The 21,300-nt window shown below is 36.7% G+C and overlaps 2 protein-coding genes across 5 annotated transcripts in view; one reads left to right on the top strand and one right to left on the bottom strand.

The window, feature by feature from the left end:
* The window catches only part of LOC127849342 (uncharacterized), a 213,431-nt gene that overhangs the window by 37,832 nt on the left and 154,299 nt on the right, over positions 1-21,300 (top strand). Inside the window, exons 7-9 of one of the 2 annotated variants that reach the window (XM_052382071.1) lie at positions 1,010-1,223; positions 2,031-2,210; positions 2,359-2,619. In XM_052382071.1, coding sequence (XP_052238031.1) covers positions 1,010-1,223; positions 2,031-2,210; positions 2,359-2,572 — 608 coding nt within the window. In that variant the 3' untranslated portion in view covers positions 2,573-2,619. Of the gene's footprint in view, positions 1-1,009; positions 1,224-2,030; positions 2,211-2,358; positions 3,818-21,300 lie in introns of those variants that run through there. The other variant, XM_052382070.1, reaches the window with a different exon arrangement.
* LOC127849350 (type-2 ice-structuring protein-like) overlaps positions 4,842-21,300 on the bottom strand; it is a 196,128-nt gene continuing 179,669 nt past the window's right edge. Inside the window, exons 4-7 of one of the 3 annotated variants that reach the window (XM_052382088.1) lie at positions 14,917-14,992; positions 13,586-13,716; positions 7,876-7,920; positions 4,842-6,439 (exon numbers count right to left, since the gene is read on the bottom strand). In XM_052382088.1, the coding sequence (XP_052238048.1) occupies positions 6,249-6,439; positions 7,876-7,920; positions 13,586-13,716; positions 14,917-14,992 (443 nt within the window). In that variant the 3' untranslated portion in view covers positions 4,842-6,248. The remainder of the gene's footprint in view (positions 6,440-7,875; positions 7,921-13,585; positions 13,717-14,916; positions 14,993-21,300) is intronic. The other 2 variants (XR_008034859.1, XR_008034858.1) reach the window with 2 other exon arrangements.

The raw sequence follows: 21,300 nt of genomic DNA on the forward strand, positions 1-21,300 counted from the left end.
GTAGATTCATATGTAAACAAAGTGTTGGCGCTCATTCTAAACACCGTATACATTTTTACCGTGTTTTTTTCCGTGACTGATCGTAAAAGGTGGTTATTGAAAAACGATAGTGGGGAATTCATGCATGTTATATCATATTCATGTCCATCAGTCACTGAGTATGGTCAATGAAAGTGAATTTTCATATAAATATGCTCTATAACTTCAGTCTCTAAATACAGATAAAAAGTTACCAGTATGCAAGATTTTACGTTTCATTTTCAAAATTTTCTAGGAGAATTCGCACCCCCCTTTTCAAAACCCTGCCTACGGGCCTGGATATAAACTTTATGAAAGACGAGCCGCCGGTTTACAGCGTTCAATGCTTTGATTGTATACGTAACTTATGTTATAACTCCCCTTAGCTAACCAGAGATCATCCGACTTTATGGGCTGTGTGTATCATTAACACCCACTAATCTGTTATCGAAACAAATAAATAAATAAATTTATATAGCACCACCATATTATATTGAGAGATGCAAGCCTGCGGACCCATGGCCGCATGACCATAAAAGCAAATCTTGAACGTTTCTATTATGCTAATTGATCGGTAATTGAGATGAAGTTCCAGGCTTAGTTTACATGAGTCTAAATCTGCAAAACTGGGTATTATGCATGTGCGTTAAGTGTTGTCCCAGATTAACCTGTGCAGTCCGCACAGGCTAATCATGGACGACACTTTCCGCTTTAATGACATTTTTCGTTTAAATGAAGTCTCTTCTTAGCAAAAAACCAAAGAAGGCGGAAAGTTTCGTCCCTGATCAGCCTGTGCGGACTGCACAGGCTAATCTGGGATGACACTTTACGCACATACATTAAGCCCAGTTTTCTCAGAACACGACTCATATAGGCTTTGCTGTTCATTGCTGTTGATTGCTTATTCTGTTGACCTTTCTAGCGTCTCACTTGTATGCACTGTTTACGCTGTTAAAAAAAACGGAAATTCCTTGTTTTTTGCACAATGAAGGCTTAGTTTCCACAACCAACTCTGTGTTGGCCGTCATCTTGAATCTGTTACACAATCCCGCCTGCCAAGACAGGATGCGACAAGAATTGCGCGCAGTGGTTCATCCGGCCGCCCTCGTGACGCAGGCGGATATGAACGGGTTGCCATACTGCAGGGCCGTCGTCATGGAGACGCTACGTCTGTCATGCGTTGTGCCAATCGTCAGTCATTACTGGTAGGTAATGTAGACGTACATGTTAAAATTTGGTTCTTTCCAAACCGATGCACCGTATTTTTGTCTCGCGTTCATTCATATGTGTAAATATGTGTCTGTTTATTATGGTGCTGTGAGTTGCTATGATAATGTGGTCCATTATGTTAACTGTCACAATAAATTACTAAATCAATGTTTGTTTAAATCCAACAACTGTTTATTTAAGGCAAGTGCCAAAGGAATTCAATATATCAAAAGCAATAATTCTATTTACGCATTTCAAATACTATTACAAAGTATATCGAACGTTTAAATGATATTTTATCGGATGAACATAGAAACCCAATTATGACAACTACAATAAAACAAAAGAAGTTTCCGGATAGTGTGTATTTCCTATTTAAAGTTATGCATCCGAATTAACCGTTTCTTTTTTAATTTCAGCAGCCTTCGCTTTGTCTTTTGTTTTGTATTCAAACATTTCATCAATCATTTGCTATTATTACAACACGTTAATTGCTGGATAAAAGGATAATCGGAAATATGATTGTTTTGTTTGTGGAGACGTATTACGAACAAAAGGACACACAATTCGAGATAAAGAGCGAGTATTAATACGATGTAAACGGTATTCTCTTTCTTGTCGATATGGCTGAGCGGCATTTTATCTCGAATGCATCGAAAGACTAAATCTTATTGGTAGTGTCAGTACTGGAGGTCTTTTGGGGACATCTAAAGAAGCTTCCACATTTGCTACGAATCATTGACCTCCCTGTCTCTAGGCAGACACCGTAGCCACTACACCGTTGCGACATATACTCATTTCAGTTCCGCCGGGGACGTAGATCTGGCGGGCTACACCATCGAAAAGGGCACTATGGTGTGGGGTAACCTCTGGTCGGCGCTTCATGACGACCACATTTGGGTGGAGCCATGGAGTTTCAAACCCGAGCGATTTCTGGATGACGACGGGAAATTGTTACCGAAGGAACACAAGTTTATGAAAGCGTACGTGATGCTATCTTTAGAACCCCCATTTGCCCGAATACGCCATACATTATAACACTACAGTTTGGGTTGTATACCACTCTTGATGTTTTTTACGCTGATGGTTTCATACTATGAACATAATATTGGTGCTGATTATATTTTTCAGGCTTATTCCGCTTGGAGTCGGTCGAAGGATTTGTGTTGGGTACGACTTTGCGATGACGCGAATATTCGCTTTCGTCACGACCATGGTGCAACATTATGATATTACTCCGCCAGTGGACACGGAACTACTTTCCAATGACCCGAATCTGTTTTCCGCAGGCGCGGTCTTACAGCCCGATAGGTTTAAATGTAAACTCGTTAAAATACAGAAATGAATACGCAGTGTTCGGTACGTATGCACTATAGGATATGACGTCAAAAGGTGGGGTTGGTAATTATCAGCGTTTGAAAATTCTGACATTGCCTTTTTTACAACACGTGTCAGATAATTGTTCATGTAGACATAAACACGTGTATATTTTGCTCAAAAATTGCTTTTGTGACGAGCCCGTAAATACAGACGCTTGTTTTCTCAATCGTTCGTGACCATGGCAACACTTGATTAATGTCCAACACTTCATATTTTTAAGAAATAGTTTCTTATTATTATCTTACCGAACAAAATACCATAAAAGGTGCACTGAAATCGGTCTGCAGTAAACACATAATGTTACTATTTTGGGTACACAGATATCAATACGTGCAAAAAGTTTTTTATTTTACAAATCATTTATATGATTGCTTACATACGTTATACATTCTTGTAAATTATACGAAATATTATTGTATATACACATGAGATTGTGGGAGTTTTTCAATGTTGGCTTTTTCCATTGTCTCCCAAATAAGTTTTATATGAATCGCAAAAACCCACATATAAAAATGCCGTTACATGAGCACGGTTTTATTCGTTGCTTTTTCGGCCAAAGTTTACACTGCCTTTAAGTGACCTGTGTTTTGTTTAAAGTTGAATTCTTTCCATTAAAAAAAAAAGATATTTTTAAGATAATTATACACAAGTATTCATGTTAGAATCATTCGCTTAGTAGGCAACGGCACGTTTTCGAAACAAACATGAATTTTTATCAATATAAGTTGTGTTATTCTATTAAGTGTTACTGAGTCCGATTCGAGAAAAAAATCTTTGCACGTTACATGGTTCGACCTGAACTTTAATCATACATGTTTTGCCCATGTTATTGTAGCTTTATGCCTATTTACTTGTGTTTATCCTCGCTATAATTTGCGAGCCTATCTAATAATAATTTTAGTGTCATATTTTAAATATGCATTTATCATGTGATATTTAATTTCATTTTGAATTATTACCAATATTCGCGTTCATTGTGTTTGTATTTATTTAAATATACATTCATTATATTATACTGCTTAACATATATCAACATATATTATCAGTTACATTGACAGTAAATGATGGTGTTTTGGATATTCATGTACAGTGAAATATGGCATACGAAGGCATAATAACATGTTATAATATATTGTTTTTGTTTTGTTTAAAACAATACTATTTACATCTATGTTATTTATAAAAATAAAACAACAGATACAATAAACGAGTGGCCTTGTTTCAGCTTTCAACAACCTGAACCATTCATTGAGTCGTGTTCTTAGAATACTGGGCATAATGCATCTGCGTATAGTGTCGTCCCAGATTTGCCTGTGCAGTCCGCACAGGCTAATCAGGGACGACACTTTCCGCCTGAATTGGATTTTTGCTAAGAAGAGACTTCATTTAAACAAAAAATGTCATAAAAGCGGAAAGTGTCGTTCCTGATTAGCCTGTGTGAACTGCACAGTCTAAACTTGGACGACACTTTACGCACATGCATTATGCCCAGTTTTCTCAGAACACATCAATCATAACCAATGCGTTACTTCAATCTTATTTATTTTTTAGCGGGATAAATGTCGACCGAGTTATATTTGACCGACTCAGCATAGTTTTCTGCGCTGTTTGCTTTGTCCGGTGTAGTACATTATTTGTATTGAGAATACTCACTGTTATTTGTATTGAGAATAATCACTTTCTTAAAAGAATACAAATACGCATGCAAAAAAACATTGAGAACAATTCGACAACAGTACAATGAAGAGAAAATACGTCGATATTGAATCATAGACGCTTGAATAACGTTATCTTGGAAGAATAAAAAAGAGATAACCTTAAAACTGAAACCTTTAAAAAACAAACAACTAACTATACATTTGGCGTATATCAGTTCTTGATTGAGTTTAGCCCTTTGCATGCTGGGTAATTTGTTGTTTGCTAAAATGTCGTCTGCCGAATGTCTAAAATTAGCATTTTCTTCAAAAAAAAAAGAATACTATCAGAATAGCAAACAGTTTGGATCCTGATGAGACAACACATTTGAAGGTCGGTGGTGTAATGGATATGGTGTCCGCCTAGCGACCGGGAGGTCACGGGTTCGATCCTCACCGTACGAGCGTTCTTTAGATATCCCCCAAAGGCACCAAGTACTGGTTCTAGGCCCAGGAAACGGAATCGAGAGTGTTTATTTATATTAAATAAAGGCTTCCGATGCAATCGAGCTAAAATAAATAGGTTTAAACAAACACAGATGATTTATGATTTTTATTTCCTTATCATAAACACAACAGCTGGTTCTAGCTAAATAAAAAAAATCCAATGATTATTAAAAGATATTATTTAAAAGCGCAGCATACGCAATTTTTTTCATTACCCTTGAAAAAAGAAGATACACAGAAATGTGTACGAATCATGTGTGTTACGTGCTCTTAAACATTACCTTAAAGGATCCTTTTCACGGTTTAGTAAATTGACAATATTAAAAACAGGTTGTTTCAGATTCGCAAATTTTCGTTTTTGTTATGATATATGTGGTATTTATGATATACTGTTTAGTAATACTGAACATTTACCATGCATTTAAATAGCCATTAAGTGCATCTTTTGACGATTCAAAAACCTGAAAATAATAAAGCGTTGCAACGCGAAACGATTGAATAATTTTGAGAGTTCTGTTGTTGTCGTTATTTTTTGTGATACTTCCAGGATTGCTTATATAAAGTATAAAATGCATTACTGATTGGATTAGCACGGATGGCCGAGTGGTCTAAATGGGAGACTTTTTACTCCAGGACTCCAGGGGTCAGTGATTCGAGCCCTGTTGAGGGTTATATATGTTTTGTTTTTTGTTTTTTGTAATAATTTTAATCATGATTTTTTTACTGGAGATTTTTAGATACACTGTTTAAATGTACCAATCTAAAGCATTTAATGAAAAACTTAAATACATGAAAAAATCTGTGAAACGGCCCCTTTAAATACTCTGCCAAGTCACCGGCATTTGATAATTATCAACATCGAATCGGATTTGTCATTGTTCAAATTGAGATTGCCAACGGCATACTGCTCTTTTAATGTTTGTGTATAAAAGTATTGTTTAACAGCAATTTGAATGTCCGTTTACAAGAAGCTCTTATCATTTACATAAAAACGCGTTTGCCGCAAAATATAAACAAATATTGAGTGTACAATATTTTTGAAAGATTCGCGTTAAAAAGACATATTCATATTATGTTAAAATTACAATAACAAAACATCTTCAATAACAATAAACAAATGTATGGCTGCTGTAATACAATTGTAAAATAAATACGGCTGCAATTTCATAACATTGTTACATCTATAAAAGAGGCGAGTGAAAGCATGGGCTCTGTTAATCGTGAGGTTGCCGCACGTTATACACCGCGAGATGATGATCGAGTTCAATATTTTATTGTTTGTATTTGCTTAATTGCTTTTCTGTTTTACTTTCAATTTTAAAATGATGACCTTTTAGGTAGAATAATCCATTATATCAGAAAAGTTACAAACTAATCATTCTTTCGGAGGAGGCACGATAAAGTTCATGATTGCAGGGGTGATGTGATGTGATGATGCCTCTGCAGTCGAAGTAGCTTCAAGCCCCCTGCCCCGCCCGAGCCTCCAGGCATTTGTTACACTCAGTTGCGCTCACATATTGTGGGATACAATCCAGTACAGGATGTGTCGTCTAGTAGATGACCCTGTTGGGCCCAAAGACGCAGGCAGTGCGGCCTGTCTCCGTCGTTGGGCCGACCTGTGACCCAGAAACCGCTCGCCCCCTGGGTCATATTGATGGGCGTGCCGTCTGAAAAGCGCCAGCTCCAGTCACCTGAGGATTGAAGGATTGAACACAGCACGTGTCCATTATTGTAAAGCATATTCACAGTTGACTGATACAATGCTTTACATGACGTCATGGGCACGTGCGCTTAATATTTTGTGAAATATGTATTCGCTGTCTGTTGTTTTTGCTTGTGCATTCAATAAGATACATCTTGGTATCAAATTGTTTTTTTGTTGAATCCGATTCTTTAATACAAACAATTATGACTTTATAGTTGATTCCGAGTAGTATGACGTGCCTCTACACATTCACTGATTTAAGCGCCTTCTTATCCACATTTACTGATTCAAACGCCCTCTAACCCACATTTACTGATTTAAACGCCTTCTAATCCACATTTACTGATTTAAACGCCTTCTAACCCACATTTACTGATTTAAACGCCTTCCAACCCACATTAACTGATTTAAACGCCTTCTAACCCACATTCATCGATTTAAACGCCTTCTAACCCACATTTACTGAATTAAACGCCTTCTAACCCACATTCACTGATTTAAACGCCTTCTTACCAACACTCACTGATTTAAACGCCTTCTAACCCACATTCACAGATTAAAACGCCTTCTAACCACATTCACATATTTAAACGCCTTATAACCCACATTCACTGTTTTGAACGACTTATTACCCACGTTTACTGATTTAAATGCCACATAACTCACATTCACTGATTTAAACGCCTTCTTACCAACACTCACTGATTTAAACGCTTTCTAACCCACATTCACTGATTAAAACGCCTTCTAACCCACATTCACATATTTACACGCCTTATAACCCACATTCACTGATTTGAACGCCTTATTACCCACATTTACTGATTTAAACGCCACATAACCCACATTCACTGATTCAAACGCCTTCTTACCCACATTTACTGATTCAAACGCCTTCTTACCCACATTTACTGATTTAAACGCCTTCTAACCCACATTTTACTGATTCAAACGCCTTCTTACCAACATTTACTGATTTAAACGCCTTCCAACCCACATTAACTGATTTTAACGCATTCTTACCCACATTTACCGATTCAAATGCCTTCTAACCCACATTTACTGATTCAAACGCCTTCTAACCCACATTTACTAATATAAAAGCATTCTAACCCACATTTACTGATTTAAACGCCTTCTGATATAAAAAAACAAAACCAGGCCCCTAAGTATTATGTTGCATTAAGCGTCTAGGCATTCTAGATAGAGATTAACATGTTACTACCCTTTTGTTGTGTAATATACCAGGTGAGGCTTTACATAAAAGAATGACGAGACTTTCTGAGTTTGGGCATGGAACACTTTTGCAAAGTTTACTTCAATTATCAGCTTTGTGTTAACGATCTTGCAAATTTCGGGATCTGTAGTAAAATATCAAGGATTGGGAAAATATACAATTAAACAGATATATATTATACGCACCCGAATATGTATTCTTTCCGTCAAGCCAAATAAAACCAGCGGTTACTGTAAGAAAAATTGATACAGTACATGTAGTAGTACACTTCCGTTAATCACGGGCGCCACCTCTTTTTTGAGATGCATTAACAAATGAGCCAATTCTATTTCCGATGTGGCGATCAGGCCCGGATGTTCAGCCAAAAAAAGCTCGGGATTATCGCACGAAAATACCGGCAAAACTGGTTTCGACGTAAACACTGTCTACAATACATGCGATACGAACAGTGTAAGTGAACGAATATATTTAACCAATACACCAACATCTTTCAATTTTGACAACACGAGCTTACAAGAGGCTTTTTGGAATATGAACATGAACTTTAATACAGGAACACCGCTTTTTAACAACCAGTTTGGATCTCCACCGTTTAACCAATTAGCAGCCTCAATCAACGATGTCAACCATTTCAAAACATCATGGGCCGCAGGATTGATAGACGATATAAAATCAATTAAACAGCAAGTATCAAAAATAGACAAAATCGAAGAATCAGTCAACAAAATCACCCTCAAAGTAGAGCAACTAGAAATCCAAATAAGAATAATGGAAACCAGCTTCAACTTCATAAATGAACAGTTTGAAGAAACAAAATCAAAACTGAAAAAAAGTCAGAAAAGCAGATTAGAATGTACAATGAAAAATCAAAAAAATTTGAAAACACAATCCAAAATTATCAATCGAAAATAAATCAAATAGAAGAATCCACTGACAAATTGGAATTTCACAGTTTCAGAGAAAATCTACTATTTCATGGAATTAAAGAAACATCATCAAACCAAGAAAATTGTGAAGAGATCGTTCAAAAATAATCAAAGATGTACTGCAGATTGACAAAAATATCGAACTCGATAGAGTCCACCGTATAGGAAAAGCTACACCTGGGAAGACGAGGCCTATCGTGGCTAAATTCCACCATAACGCAGACCGCGAAAACGTACGCAAAGCCTCAATTGACAAAAACTACGATTTAAGAGCTTTACACCAGTGCGTTGCAATACAGCAAACGAGGATCACACTCGAAAAACGACGGACCAAACAACACTTAGCTGACCGAGAACGAGCAGCTGGCAAAACAACCAAATGGGCCGGATCCAAGCTTCTGGTCAAGGGACACGACGGCGCTTATTGAGAAATTACAAATTAGGACAATGGCAAGTTAAATTAATTTCGTGGAATGTTAATGGACTTGTGCGAAAATTTAGTGATATTGACTTTTTGGACTATATTAACCAATACGATATTATTTGATTAAGTGAAACATGGACCAACAAAAAAGAGTGCAAAATTTAAATATCCAAAACTTTGAAAGCACACATAGTTATGGACATAAATCTTATGGAGTAAAAAAAGGCCGACAAGCCGGAGGTATCTCTGTCTTTTTATAAAACCTCTTTAAAAGATAAGATATCAATCGTAAAAGTAAATGATTTTGGCATAATATGGTTAAAAATAGATAGCAAACTGTTAAATTTGGAAAAAAGATGTGTATATTTGTTGTACTTACATTCCACCACCAAATTCAAAAATCTTGAGAGAAGTAGATTTTGTAGGAGATTTAAATTCAAGAACTGGCTTATAATCTGATGTATTATAATACAATAAACATTTAGATGATTATAACAACGTTAATACCAATTTAAATAAACTAAATTTTGGACACATTCCGAAGCGAATGAATGAAGATCACATGACTGACAGTCAAGGCCGAGCATTAATTTTCATGTGCAAATCAACCAACCATATAATAGCTAACGGTCGAATGCCTGGAGATAAAGCGGGTAATTACACTTTCACCTCACCACGTGGTCTTAGCGTAACTGATTATTTAATTATACACCACGACGCGTACAATCGGAATGTCATTCATGAATTTGAAATACTTGATTGGACCGAATTTTCTGATCATACTGGGCTTTATTTTAGTTTTCGTACAGAAAAAATATTAACATACAAAACAATAAAACTGAAACAAAACAACAAGAAGTAAAAATAATATTTGATAATGACAAATCACAAGAATTTAATTTAAAGACCATCTGGATTCACCAATTTCTGAGTCGGAAATATATCAGGCAGTGTTCAAACACAATAATGGCAAATCTAGTGGACCCGATAATATTTCAGCTGAAATAATTAAAACAGCATATAATTCTATTAAACTGCACCTCGCAACTATTTTCAACAACATTTTTGATACTGCACAATATCCTGAGAGCTGGGGAAAGGGTTACATCACACCAATATTTAAAGGCGGAGACCCGAGCGATGCAAAAAATTATCGCGGAATAACATTAAATAATATCTTATCAAAGATGTATTCTCAGATTCTTTTAAACAGACTGACCAAATGGTGTGATGAAAAAAAAATTATATCTGACTTCCAATTTGGTTACCAAAAAGGAAAGAGCACAGTCGACTGTATCTTTATTTTGAACAGAATAATCAATAAAGTCTTAAACTCTGGTAAAAAATTATATTGCATTTTTATTGATTATGCTTAATGTTATGACAGTATAAATCGTTCATTATTATGGCAAAAGCTAATTAATGCACGCATAAGCTCTAAAATGGTTTCTGCACTCAAAGCCATGTATTCATCAGTCAAGTCAGCCGTCAGGCTAAACAATAACATTTCCGAACACATCAATTCATACTCCGGTGTTAAACAAGGCGACCCGTGCTCAAGCATTCTATTCATGATTTTCGTCAATGACATTATTGAAAATATTATATATAATATTGAAGGAATCATTTCGATCAACGATATAAAATTCTTTTTATTGTCTTATGCCGATGATCAAGTCCTATTTTCGACTTCACCCAAATCAGCCCAACTAATGTTAAATGACATAGAAAACTATTATATAGATATAAACTGAAAATCAATATAAGCAAAACAAAAGTTGTCATTTTTGAAAAAAGTAACCGACAAACAAATTTTAGCTTTACCCTATATGGTGAAACATAAGAACTCGTCACATCATTCAAATTCTTAGGTGTAACCTTATTTAAAAACGGAAACTGGTATAAAACGATAAAATCAATAGCAGAAAACGGTAATAGAGCGCTTCATCTACTTTTATCTGTTGTAAACCAATATGAGTTCCCAACTTAAGAAAAATTAAATCTTTTTGATAAATTAGTGACCCCGGTTCTGCTGAAATCTGGGGACAAGATTCTGGAAAAGAATTAGAGATTATTCATACAAAGTTTTTTAGAAAAATTGTATGTGTCAAGAAATCAACCAATTTAAAAGCACTATATGGCGAATTAGGACGATACCCCTTATCTGTCATTCGAAAATTCGAATATATTTAAATATTGGTTTAAAATAATATCATGTACAAATGATAGCTTTATAAAAATAGCATATACATAACTGTTTAATGACGAAAATCAAAACATAACGTACAACAAAAGAAATTGGGCTTATCAAATCAAATCAATACTAGAGCAGCTAGGTTAAGTTATGTTTGGACTGAACAAGAAACACTGACAGAACAATCTGAACAGACATACACTTACAATCTAATTAAACAACGTTTATTTGATCATTACACAGCACTGGTACAGTGAAATCAATAATTCGTCAAGACTAAATACATATTGTCGCTTCAAGAATACGTTTAATACAGAACAATATCTTAACATAATTACAACGAAAAAAAAATAAAATAGCACTAACTCAATTTCGCCTATTATCACATAGATTAGAAATAGAACGAGGTCGATACCACAACATTGCTCGGGATAACAGAAAATGTAAATTGTGTAATCTTAATGTCGTAGAAAGCGAATATCATTTTTATTAATATGCCCAATATACAAAGATATCAGAAAAACATATTTAAAGTCATATTATCAAGCATGGCCAACATTAAATAAGTTCGATATGTTAATCAGAACACAAAATAAAAAAGAAATAATTAATCTTTCGAAATATATATACAATGCAATTTGTTTAAGGAACAATTTAGACACAAATTAATTCATCTTAAGTATATTATTTATCTCAGAATAGATCTAAAACGGTGTATTCTTTATCTCATTATTTTTATGAGCAATTGTCGTTATCAATTTTAAATGGAAATATCATATGTTATAAATCAGTCAAATCTTTATTATTCTTTATCTCATAATTTTTATTAGAAACTGTTATTATCGATGTTAAACTTTAAGGAATATATAATATGTAATGAATCAGTCAAATCTTTGTTAACTTCTACCATTACTTAATTTTATAATTATTATCATCCATGTCACCACACTTGTGTATTTTTGCATTTGGCTTGGAAGCAATTGTAATGCTTAATATCTAATAAATGTTGTTGCTGTTGTTTTGAAATTTAACGGATAATTTGACTGAGTGATTAGATTTTATATGTTGTTGTTTTTCAACATATTTCGCATAATTAAAAAAAAATCGCCCAATGTTGTGCGATTCAGCGAAGATAAATTTATCCACTGAACAGAAACATACAATCACCACCCATTTGTAAACGTAAGGACCCTTATAGGTTGTGACATGGTAGAAATCGTAAAAGCGAATTGATGTATTTTGCCTGTGTGATAAGCACATTTCCAGCCCATTAATAAACACATAGAATGACAGACAGACAGGCCAAAGCAATTAACCTCCGATCATTCAATCCGGGGGCATTACAAACTACATCTTACCTATTATAGAATGTGTGTATGTTCTGTAAAGATTGGGGCCTGCGTCTGTACGTTGAAAAATGAAGTAAATATAACAAATAGCATTATCCATCAAATGTACGTCATGTGATGATGTTATTGTTATACGACTGTTAATTGATACACCCTGCATTGGCGCCACCTCCTATCATAAGCGGCATCTCCTAAGCATTGGCTCCATCTCTTTTAGAAAAATGCCCAATATTGTTGTGCATGCAGCATCTAATACATATTGTACGCAATCGTTTGAAGTCGTTTGCGAATTAATTGGGTGGAAATTTGCTCGTCACACAGGAAAACATCGAAATGCTTTTAAAAACTCGGTTTTGGTTTGAGAATTAATGTATCTTTGAATTAATTGTAGTAGTAGAAGTAGTAGTAGAAGTAGTAGAAGTAGTAGTAGTAGTAGTAGTAGTAGTAGTAGAAGTAGTAGTAGTAGTAGTAGTAGTAGTAGTAGTAGTAGTAGTAGTAGTAGTAGTAGTAGTAGTAGTAGTAGTAGTAGTAGTAGTAGTAGTAGTAGTAGTAGTAGTAGTAGTAGTAGTAGTAGTAGTAGTGTAGTAGTAGTAGTAGTAGTAGTAGTAGTAGTAGTAGTAGTAGTAGTAGTAGTAGTAGTAGTAGTAGTAGTAGTAGTAGTAGTAGTAGTAGTAGTAGTAGTAGTAGTAGTAGTAGTAGTAGAAGCACCAGTAGTAGTAGCAGTAGTAGTAGTAGTAGTAGTAGTAGTAGTAGTAGTACTAGTAGTAGTAGTAGTAGTAGTAGTAATAATAATAGTAGTAGTAGTAGTAGTAGTAGTAGTAGTAGTAGTAGTAGTAGTAGTAGTAGTAGTAGTAGTAGTAGTAGTAGTAGTAGTAGTAGTAGTAGTAGTAGTAACAGTAGCAGTATTAGTAGAAGAACTACCATGACTGGTTATATGAAAGTTAGTGTATTGAAAGAAGCTGTATCATCAGTTTGTATTTGTATTAAGGTTGAACGACTTACCATTACACGCCATAATCCTACTCCGGAAGAACTGAAGTCGCTCAAGTGTTTTGATCCTGGGTAGGGTGCTTTTTTGAGAGCCGCAAACAGTTTCAGCCTCGGCTTGAGTTGTTTCGTGCGTCGAAAACATCCTGAAACATTTTACGTACTTGTTATACACCCCTGGAATCCCGATATGATGTGAAAAGTTGGACGTGCTTGGAAAAATTTCTGATAAATTTTGCTGAATTTCGGTAGGGTATGTAAATCCAGTTCTATAATTGTTTAAAGGCATTTTTGAATTTAAATATCGTTTGGTTTATGCAAAGGAGGTATTACCATGTATGTTGGAAAAATCCTTAATGTTAATATTCAGGATTTATTTAAATATGGCTATTTGAAGTCGACGATGCAGGGATTTGTCCCCTATTTAGCACTTTATTTACAAATTTCTTTAAAGGTATGCCAGGAAAAAAGGTTTTGCGCTGAAAATGATATCAACCAATGTCCCCGAGTAACATATCCAAGGTTTCTTAAAAATCGTTTTGGTGGAGAAATTCGACATTACATTCAACATGTTGATGAAAAATGATTTGATCCGGTGCAGTGTCAAAGATGTCAAGATATGGCAGGAGTGCAGTTCATTTAAAAACTTAAAAGCTCATTTTTACAGCTGATTCCGGGGGTATTATAGTATTGGAATTTTATATACGGCTCGCAGATCACAGGGTGCTGTTTGGAAGAAAAGTAAAAGGTAGGTGCAGACTATACGAATGCTGTCTTGGTATACGCGAATCAATACGGGTCTCAAAAGTGCGATTAACACCCACATTATTGCCGAGGTATACTTATAGCATTTTAGGGTTGCATAAATTATAAATAGATTGCATGTATATCTTGTATCGTAAACGATAGCAAAATTGCATATAAGTGCCACAAGTATTGGATGGTGTCATTACTAGACAACACACATATTGCCAACATTCAATAATATCTTTGCTATTTCGAAAGATGGACCTATACGATCGTCTACACAAATATATGAGTCGCACTCGGGTAAAACGGGGCTTAAATTATGCATTCACGTAAATTGTCGTCCCAGATTAGCCTGTGCAGTCCACACAGGCTAATCAGGTACTTTCCGCTGTGATGATATTTTTCCTTTAAAGAAAATGTTGTCCATGATAAGCCTGTTTGGACATTAAATAAGAAAAAATAACGGTTATGGCGAATGAGGTTTAATTAATCGTAAATTTCTATCGCTATCTAGCATTGACAAAGACAGACGTCTTGTGAAAATGTCGTGGTTTTTAATCAAACATCTAGATTATCTGTATATGACTAACACAAACCTGACGTAAAATCTGTCGCCAGGTGAGACTTGGGCAAGAGTCCACTCTGACGTCAGACTACTGCAGTCGAACGGCACTGGAATGAAATTTAGTACTATATGGTATAGCGACCGCAATTTATTGGCCGATTTAATGACAAAATGCGCATGAAAAATCCAAAACTGGAACTTTGAATTTGTGTAAAACGGTAACTATTGCCAATTTACACGATGTTCATGTAAATCAGAAAACATACTGTTCGATATCGCATAGACTGAAGTCGATGACGTCACTATCGTTCCACCCGTGTACGCACTGATGTCAATTGTCGTCTGGTGGAGCTGACAGTCGCCGTCTGCTTGCGTATAGAACACCGAGGTGCAGTTGGACAGTCGGCTACACGCGGTGCAGCAGGCGATATCATTCCGTTTTTCGATTCTGAAGCAAACGGAATTCGAGCATAGCTCTTGCTAGGAAAATAAACGCTTCGACGAGTTACCTCGGTTATAATCGGCATGGAACACAAATGTTCATAGAAGGTTTGATGTAATTCAGAACCAATAAAGGACGTGGTTTCTGCCTTTACTGATGATCACCTGATTCATATGTTTTCGGCTGAGCCTTCGGAAGGAATGCAAACGGTCCTGCTCGTTTTAACTTTCTTTACCAAATTAGGTCGGCAACAAGCCATTTCAGAACAAGCACCACGTGAAGCTCAACCTTTCGCACAATAGCTCGTTAGTCAGAGGGGGTAATCACGTGATAGTCAAGATGGCGACGTCCATACCGAGACAGTTATTTTTTGCCGTTTTGTACTCTTTATTACTATTGTTTAATTTTTAAACGACGTTCACTTTCCAGCCATACCAGTAAATAAGTGGTAAGCGTTTATTTCGTATTTAAATTCGCTTTATATCTCGACTTTACTCCCCGCAAATTTTCTTAGTGGAGCCCTAATTAGGTCATCCCGCTAAGAAATTTCGCCCCGAGTAAAGTCGAGATATAAAGCGAATTTTACTATAAAATAAACGCCAGTAACTTTCTTGCTAATATGGCTGGAAAGTGGGCGGAATTTTCAAAAATAATACAAGTAATAAAGAGTATAAAACGGCGAAAAATACCGGCCTCGGCATGGACATATTGGAATGTAAATCACTGTGGGTATGGCTTCCTACAAATGTATGGATAATATTATGATCACGATATGTTTGCCGGGGTTTTGCATCATATTACAAACGATAACTCTATATCCATTATATTACGATCGGAAAGGAAGATAATTGTAGTATTTTCATGTTATCCTGCGGATCTCAAACCAATGACGTCATACCTGACTAGATAGCCGGATGTGGGACGCCATGTTATATCCGGGACAGTCCGTTGAAACAAGATCCTGAAAGCGCCGGAGTGCCCTGGATCATAAAAAAGTATAATTGAATTGACAACAATGTTCACATACAGTGTTGAGTATTTGAAGCATTTTATGTTGCATTTAACCCATTTATGCCTAGCGTCTATATAAAAGGCCTTGGCAAACAGCTTAGACCCAGATCCATCGGGATCTGCGCTGAAAGCTTAGAGGAATTTCTGTAAGAAAAAATCTAAATATAGAAATTAATATACTAGACATCCCTTATTTTGGAAATAAATTGATCCAATTTAGAAGGATGGGAGAGTCTACTAGGCATAAATGGGTTAGGATCTTGCAATTACCAATTATGCGTGTTATTGCGAGCTCTGTCCGAGATTTCATTTACATGATTAACAAGTCGTTGGTTCAATAATTATAGCGATCAATTTCGGCGTTTATCTTTTAGGTTACATTCCACTAACTTATTTTGTATTCCTCCTTTGTTGGAAGTAGTGCCTATTCTAAAAAGTTCATTTTCTCTTCTGGTTTTAAACCTTTTTGCGATAGTATCCATGCTTTTATGGTTATTTCCTGTAATATATGTGTGTCTGCAACATTTCGGTGCATTTCTCTGGGACTACGTTGAATTATGAACGTTTGGGAAGCGTTAATTGAAGGACTGTGCTTTTGTCGTTTTTTCATTGAAATTATGGCTATTCGGCTAGCGCAGTGGTTGGTACACTCGCTTCTCATCTTGATTATCAGGATTCAATACCCGTTCCCGGTATGTGAGTCACCATTCCTGACAGGGTGGGGATTTCTCCGGGTACTCCGACTCTCCCCACCCCCCCTCCCGACAACACTAGACCACACCAACTTTGAAAAATCTTTCAATAACAACGAAATAGCTGAAAATTGCAGCTGTAATTCAAAATTCGTCACAACTTTCGCGCGTCAAGTAAGTTGATTAGGTACGAGTGCCGGGGCACACTCAGGGTCCTTACATAATGTATCCTCTGCCTCAGAAAATACCTCATAAGCTTCGAAATACACACACACTCATTAAACTTATTTGATACCAGGCTTGCAATATTTAACCCATTTGTGCCTAGTGGACTCTCCCATCCTTCTAAATTGGCTCAATTTATTTCCAAAATAAGGGATGTCTAGTATATTTATTTCTATATTTAGAATTTTTTTACAGCAATGTTTTTAAGCAAACAGCGCAGACCCTGATGACACGCCGCTGCGTCTCATCTGGGTCTACCCTGTTTTCAAAGGCCTTTTTCCAGATGCTAGGCATACATGGATTAAAATAAAAAAAGGCAAGAAAATGCTTCGAAAGTTGGAAGTTTCATAATAGGATTTATGGGAATTAGAATTAGTGATAGTCTTACCTACCAAGCGGCCGTTTATTCACTAGCAAATTACGTAAAAGGTTTACAACATAGCCAGAAATAAACGTAAAATTATTAGAGAATAAGTTCCTGTTTTGTTGTTGTTGTGTATTCATAAAAAAATATCAATTATTTGGTGATCGATATTTTTTTTCAGCATTCGCATCGTTTCTCGGACGGTTTCATCTTTTGTGGATAATCTTCACTATGGAGAAAATGCGATCTGTCCCTAAAACGGATATTTATTACATCTGCCATTCTGGCTTACATTGATTATCCGCAATTAGTGTTTTAAACAGATGTAAAACACGCAAAACATAAATCAATCAGGGAAGTCGGTTTTCGGAGATATTTATGTTCAAAGTCCTGTATCATATGTCCTGCGTACCCATGCAGCGTCCAGGGCACGCAGCGTACATATGGATGGAGACTACGAGGGATTTTTAGTATAGCCATATAAGGAAAACTGCCCAGCCCGCTGACGGCCACATTTTTCAACGGACCAGAATCCTTTTCAAACTAAACTGGGCTATCTTAGAGACAAATGTTATGACCACATTTCATGATGATTGGACTATAAATTTTACTTCTAAAGTGTTAACACTATTTTACTATAAAGTCATTTAAGGAAAATGCTGATGGAGCTTTTTGCCCACAATCTCTTCTCAGTCTGGCCATCGCTGCGCCATGGCGATTCTTACTATGTCAGCGGTACTGGTACCATCATTGAACAGCATCGCTACACTGTACCAAGAACTTTACGCTTGTCACTTTTTTCAGCTTTTCGCCGTTCATGATGATGCATGCACTGGTGTTGTTCGTGCTGTTCACCATTCGCCTATTCCGTACTGACCTCTGCTCCGTGTGCTACTGCTTGAGGTCATTGCCATCTCAAGTTGCAGATGGCCTTACGGAACTTGAAAATGAAGCGCTCTTATTCTTCATATATATATATATATATATATATATATATATATATGTTCAATCCCCTCGAATTCATACTGTGATGTCGGTGCGTGGAAATGGATTATGATGCTAAGAGGTCTCGTTTTAATACGGATGGATATGAATCTGCTATAGACAGGGGTGCGACTGATGACGCTGTTAACTTCCTCAAAACGATGAAAGCAACCCCACACCGATGTTTAGAATCCTCCCCGCTGAACCATTTTTGTGACCCTCATCGAATGATGTTTCCTCAAAGCCGAACCACCTGCCCTTGCCTAGTCCGATGACTGCAAGCTGCATTAGGTTATTCATTTTGCCACCGGGACGGTGAGAGGTCGTAGTGTTTTTCCCAGGCCCTTTTTACGTTGCGCTGCGCCACGCCGCCGTTCTGGTCGGGTCATAGAAATCGTAATGTTTTGGGTTTATATACGATAACAAAATCTTCCATTGTCGTTTTCTTACCAATACAAACCGTATTTCATATGATATATTTAGCCAACAATTAGGAAAATAATCATCCAAAAATAACGGAATCTGGATAGTCCCATCAATAATTTACGTTGAACCGTACAATCGAACAACTAATAACTTGACCTTGAGACTCAGTCTTATTTTCAAAATCGTTATTTCAAGCGATTTTCCTATCATCAAATATACGTTTATATAAAATATGTATGTAATATTAAATATTTATTTATGGTCAGATTGAAGTATAAGAAGCGAATAGCTTGCTATATCAACCATATACATTTTAATTGCTGATCAGAAATAAACATTATTATAAAATAATATTATATCAGAAGATATATATATGTATATATGACATGATGCAAAAATATCCCCTTTTTGTTTCCCTTGATTTTTTTGGAAAACCTGACAGTGGACAGGCGATATTATTTCAGCGATATTTGAACAGTACAAATATCGTGCGTCGCCGCGACTGTCAAAGCAAAATATCGAGTATCGCTTCGTGTGTCTATTGTCGCGGTCTGAAATTAGACCGCGATACACGAGATTCGGATGATATGGGCGATATTTGAAAAAGAAAATATCGTGCGTCGTCGCGACTGTCAAGAAAACGATCAAGTTTCGCTTCGTGTATCTAGTTTCGTCCTTTAAACGCGACACTAGACACACGAAGCGCTTTTTGATATTTTTTTTGACAGTCGCGGCGACGTAAGATATTTTTCTTGACAGTCGCTGCGATACTTGATATTTTTCTTGACAGTCGCGGCGACGAACGATATATTTAACACAATATATCGCCTTTTTGACTACCTACACAAGGGCGATTTATCGTGTTAAATGTATCGTGCGTCACCGCGACTGTCAAGAAAAAGATAAAGGATCGCCGCGACTGTCAAGAAAATATCGTGCGTCGCCCCGACAATCAAGCAAAAGATCAAGTATCTACGGAATCCGCATAGTGCACTCTATAATTTCGCCCTTCTTTCATCAAGGGCGACACACGATACACGATTTTTTGCGTAAAAGTCGCAGCGACGCACAATATTTTGCGCGACAGTCGCGGCGACGAACGATATTTTGCGCGACAGTCGCGGCGACGCACGATATAGTTAACACGAAATATCGCCCTTGCGTAGGTAGCCCAAAAGGCGATATATCGTGTTAAATATATCGTGCGTCGCCGCGACTGTTGCGCAAAATATCGTGCGTCGCCGCGACTATCGCGCAAAATATCGGGCGTCGCCGCGACTTTAGTGCAAAATATCGTGCGTCGTCGCGACTGTCGCGCACAATATCGTGTATCGCCCTTGATGAAAGAATTCAGACCGCGACACATGACGCACTAAGCAATACTCGATATTTTGCGCAACAGTCGCGGCGACACCCGATTTTTTTACTGTTAAAATATCGCTGTAATAATATCGCCTGTCGACTGTCGCATTTTCAAAAAAATAGAATGCAAAAGTCGCCCTTTTTATGCGATATCTCGCCCTGAACACGACAGTCGCACTTTACGAACGCGACCGTCGCCCTTTATGAACGCGACCGTCGCCCTCTTATATGCGATATCTCACCCTTTGAGAACGCGACAGTCGCTCTTTTTAAGGCGATATCTCGCCTATAAAAGGGCGACGGTCGCGTTTATAAAGGGCGACGGTCGTGTTCAAAGGGCGAGATATCGCATATAAAAGGGCGCATTCTATGTTTTTGAAAACGCGACTGTCGCGCAAAATATCGAGTATCGCTTCGTGCGTCGTGTGTCACCCTTGATGAAAGAAGGGCGAGATTATAGATGGCACTATGCGGATTTCGTAAGTATCGCTTCGTGTGTGTAGTGTCGCCGTTGATGAAAGAAGTGCGAGATTATAGATGGCACTATCCGGATTCCGTAACAAATGCATGTAATATCATGATTATGAATATGCATACGTTTTCACTATATTAATTATAAATACATAGTGTATTATTAAAGGGGATTTTCACGTTTTGGTAAATTGACAAAATTAAAGAAAAATTGTTTAAGATTCGCAAATTTTCGTCGTCGAGTGGTCTACGCGATATACTTTTACTCCAGGGGTCAGTGGTTTGAGCTCAATTCAGGGTTACTTGTTTTCTTTCTTTAACTGTATTCTTGCTTTTTTAATGGAGCTTTTTAGATCCAATGTTAACATGTATCAATATAAAGCATTTAATGACACACTTCAATACATGCCAAAATATGTGAAAAGGTCTCTACCACGT

The sequence above is a fragment of the Dreissena polymorpha genome, chromosome 10 (genome assembly GCF_020536995.1).
Source record: "Dreissena polymorpha isolate Duluth1 chromosome 10, UMN_Dpol_1.0, whole genome shotgun sequence".
Taxonomy (NCBI): Eukaryota; Metazoa; Mollusca; class Bivalvia; order Myida; family Dreissenidae; genus Dreissena; species Dreissena polymorpha.